The sequence below is a fragment of the Arachis ipaensis genome, chromosome B09 (assembly GCF_000816755.2).
Source record: "Arachis ipaensis cultivar K30076 chromosome B09, Araip1.1, whole genome shotgun sequence".
NCBI classification, from domain to species: Eukaryota; Viridiplantae; Streptophyta; class Magnoliopsida; order Fabales; family Fabaceae; genus Arachis; species Arachis ipaensis.
In genome coordinates this window covers 137,773,469-137,777,993 of record NC_029793.2, presented here as the reverse complement: position 1 = coordinate 137,777,993, position 4,525 = coordinate 137,773,469, and the positions used below count along the sequence as shown (strand labels likewise).

The 4,525-nt window shown below is 36.1% G+C and overlaps 1 protein-coding gene across 1 annotated transcript in view; it reads left to right on the top strand.

The window, feature by feature from the left end:
* The window catches only part of LOC107616326 (laccase-15-like), a 2,823-nt gene extending 384 nt beyond the window's left edge, over nt 1-2,439 (top strand). Inside the window, exons 2-4 of the mRNA XM_021110740.1 lie at nt 341-737; nt 826-954; nt 1,065-2,439. Coding sequence (XP_020966399.1) covers nt 341-737; nt 826-954; nt 1,065-2,203 — 1,665 coding nt within the window. The 3' untranslated portion in view covers nt 2,204-2,439. The remainder of the gene's footprint in view (nt 1-340; nt 738-825; nt 955-1,064) is intronic.

The following is a 4,525-nucleotide window of genomic DNA, read 5'->3' as shown; positions in this document are numbered from 1 at the left end:
ATTAGTTTTTTTAATTTGATCTAGTTAGTCGAAATGACTGGTTTAAAATTTTAAAATTTTTTAAATTATTCAAAAACTATATTATCTAATGAAGATACATATTAGAGAATGTTTTGTATATTTTAAAATTTAAAAGATAAAAGTATTTGGTTTTAAAAATTTGAGAGATTAATTTTGATAATTAATTCATTATTAATTAACACCACCTAACTCAGTAAGATGTAAATAAAACTTCAATTATTATATCATATGCTAAATAATATATATCCATCCATGCCTATTATTATTATAAATAAAGTAAAAAACTAAAGCATATACTAAGATTTTTGAAAAATTGCAGGTGAGAGATGCTCCCTTCACAAAGCTTTGCAGTGCAAAGAACATCTTAACAGTAAATGGAGAATTTCCAGGGCCAACATTGTATGTTACGAAAGGAGAAAGCATAATTGTTGATGTGTATAACAGAGCAAACTATAACATCACTATTCATTGGCATGGAGTGAACCAACCAAGATATCCATGGTCCGATGGCCCTGAATTCATCACTCAGTGTGCCATTCAACCTGGTGGTTTGTTCTCTCAAAAGGTTATCTTTTCTGAAGAGGAAGGCACACTTTGGTGGCATGCTCACAGTGATTGGTCTCGTGCTACTGTTCACGGTGCTATTGTCATTAAACCCAAGCCTGGAAATACATATCCATTTCCAATGCCAGATAGAGAGGTCCCCATTATACTAGGTATATATACTTACATGAGTTTTATTTGATTTCATCACTTTATGTTTTATAATTACTTTTCTAATCGTCAGAGTTTGAAATTTATTAGGTGAATGGTGGAAGGAAGACATTGTCCAAGTTTTCAATAACTTTGAAACGGGGGGAGGAGATCCTGTTGTTTCAGATGCTTATACTATCAATGGCCAACCTGGTGATCTTTATAATTGCTCAAACAATGGTATGTTATTTATAGTAACATTTTATAATTTTCATTTATGTTACTATGCGGAAGTCAATTTTGTTTAGCCAACCTCAGTTAACTTTTCAATTTGAATTTATTGGTTGCAGAAACCTTCAAACTAAATGTGGAACATGGCAAGACATATCTTCTGAGAATGGTGCATGCTGGAATGCAAGACCTTCTCTTCTTTGCAATTGCGCAGCACCAATTGACAGTGGTGGGAAGCGATGGAAGCTATGTGAAGCCATTCAAAGTGGATTACATAACAATATCACCAGGTCAAACCATGGATGTGTTGCTTGAAGCTAATCAACCTTTGGATCGTTATTACATGGCTGCCAAAGTGTATTCAAGTGCTTCCAATGTTGCATTTGACAACACAACCACCACAGCCATTCTGCAATACGAAAAGGGAAAACAAATTATTCCATCATTTTCATCAAGAACCCCTCACATGCCTTCACTTCCATCTTCCAATGACACCAATGCATCTATCAACATGATAAGTCAAATGAGAAGCTTAGCAGATGAAGCACATCCAATTGATGTGCCATTGAACATAACCACCAACCTGTTCTACACAGTTTCGGTGAATACATTACCATGTTCAACATGCGAAGGTAGTCATATACCAGGGAACCGCCTTGCAGCAAGTGTAAATAACATAAGCTTCCAATTGCCATCGGGAAACAACATTTTGAATGCTTACTATAACCACCTTCAAGGTGTATATACACAAGATTTTCCAGATGTGCCACCAGAACTATTTGATTTCACTTCTTCCAATTTGTCCACATTTCTTAGAACTCCATCGGTAGATACAGAGGTGAAGGTGCTTGAGTATGGGTCCACGGTGGAGCTTGTTCTTCAAGGGACTAATTTGCTGGCTGGTACTGAGCATCCAATGCACTTTCATGGTCATAGTTTCTATGTAGTTGGATGGGGATTCGGAAACTTTGACAAAGATAAAGATCCTTTCACTTATAATCTTGTTGATCCTCCTTATCAGAATACCGTCGCTATACCCAAAAATGGATGGGTAACCATAAGATTCAAGGCACAAAATCCAGGTGTGTGGTTCATGCATTGCCACTTAGAGCGACATGTGAGTTGGGGAATGGCTATGACTTTCATTGTCAAAGATGGAAAGAATCCTGAAGAGCAGATGTTGCCACCACCACGAGACATGCCACACTGTCAAAATATTCAGTCATTAATACAAAAATTAGAGTCATTCTTTTTTTAGTTTTTTTATAGGTTCATTCTTTCACTAATTTCTATTTGTTATTCTTTTGTTTTATTCTTTTCAATTTGTAAGTCACGTTGTTATCATCATAATAAAAATTGGAAGTAACTGTGTCGTTATATATTGTTCCTTCATTCCAAGATATGGTATATAAGTAGAGAACGTAACCCAAATTTAAACCATTGTCATTATCTTGGAATAACACATAATAAAGAGTAGTGAATTGTTGTATTTAATTTCATACCCTAGCTTTAAGGGAAATTTTTAACTTTCAGCGGATAAATAAACTTTGACATTTTCTGCCACGGGAACTTGATGATTATACTATTAAGCAGATCTAATAGTAATACCTCAATAGTAAAAAGTCAAAATTCTCTGTTCTCTGTAGGAAAGGAAGACCTCACAATTAAGCTTAACCGTAAATGGCCAATCACAAAAGGAAAAAGTCATTGTTGTTGATCTATATATAACCAGTAAACTTAGTACTTTGTGGTTTCTTTGCTTCTACATACTTCAACGTTCACTACCAGAAACAAGGGGTTTAGCTACATGTATTTCAATGATTTTTTGGAGATTTTCATCTTACATGTTCACCATGTTACAAGTTGTTTTGAAATTAATTTCCTTATGTAATGACCCCCTGCTGTTGTACATATATTTTCCAAATAACTGTGCTTGGGTTCTGCTTTTGCTATTTTTCCTTTTTCTCTGAACTCTCCACCGTTATTGCAGGTTATAGTGTCTGGTTTTAGGTTTGGAAAATTCATGACTTTGGTTGCCACAAATGTGGCAGCGAGAGATTTAGATATTAATGATGTTTAGTTAATTATCCAGGTACTCTTGATGTCTATACATGCCAAATATATAATGCATCATCTTTTTATTGATGTTGATCTGATCTGATATGCTCGATTGTTTTGGATTTAGTGTGAGCCCCCACGTGATGTAGAAGCCTACATTCATCCATCTGGGCGCACAGGAAGAACAGGTATTTTCAGAATTTTGCTAGTTTTTTTTTTATTGCTATGTTTGTGCTATTGAGCTTGTGGTTACATTCTAGGCTCTGGTTTTTTCAGGAAATACGGGAGTTGCTGTAATGCTTTATGATTACCCAAATGTCTGATAGGTATGATTTTTGTTATTCACTTCTGTTAACATTTGTTTTCTTCTAATGCTAACATATGTCATGTGCACAGTGTGATTCCTGCGTTGAAGTCTGCGGCTGAGGAGCTTTTGAACAATTCTGATTTATTAGCTGCTGATCTACTTGCAAAAGCACTTGCCAAGGCTGTGGTAGGTCAATATTTTTTTTGGGAAATGCTAGGGGATAATGAATTTGTTGAACAATATGAACAACGGGCCCTAAAAACTAGCCCAATTAATTTACTAACACAGTTTACCTTATACACCCCTTCCCAAAATCCTAATTTTAATCTTCTTAATTATTAACATCGTAATCATCTCACATTCCCACCCACTCCCCCCTCCCCTTTTTTTGACCAGCGGAAAAAACTTTTTCCATTCCCCTCAATTCAAACCTCCATTTAGGAACTAGTACTCTTTTCCTACCCCATTTGAAACGGCATTGAGAAACTCAGACCAACTCATATCCGGTGCTTCTTCTCTGCTCCTTCCCGTCGTCCATTCTGCCATCGCCGAACCGACCATCCCTCGGGAGGCCTCCATTGTGAAGAAGAGCAGCAGCAGGCGAATCCTCGAGTCGGCGTCGTGTGGAAGTCGGCCACCCACATTGTCTGTTAACGGCCATCTCCAGAGGTTGAAATCACTGCATGTTCGCGCCGCTTGGAGTCTTCCTCGGCAACACCAAAGCAACTGTGGGGTGTGTTTACATGCTATTGAAGGTCAATTCCCGATAGTCGTTCCTTCATGTTATGGGTTGCATAGATGTTCACCGTAATTTTCATGTTATGTTCTGCCTGTGTACTCATTGATTTTCATATTTTTTTTTTGAAATTACAGCAAAGATAGTAACATCATATGGTTCATGGATGCTTGGGTTAAAGCGAACGGTATGAAATTTGATAGAGTTTGGGCTTCATATCTTAGAATTCTTTTCTTTATATGTTTCTTGGTTCATGTGATTGACTTTTAATTTCTATGAATTACAGATGTTTAATTTTGTAAGAAACGATGGATGCAAAAAAGAGATGGTTTTTAGTGGTGGCTTAACTAGATGAGTTAAATTGGTTGTAAATACTATAGTTGCATAATATTTGATGTCTACATATTTAAGACTTTATTATTTTCGATCATGGATGTTGTAAAGACTCGTGTTAAAATTTTAAGAATAATACATAGTTA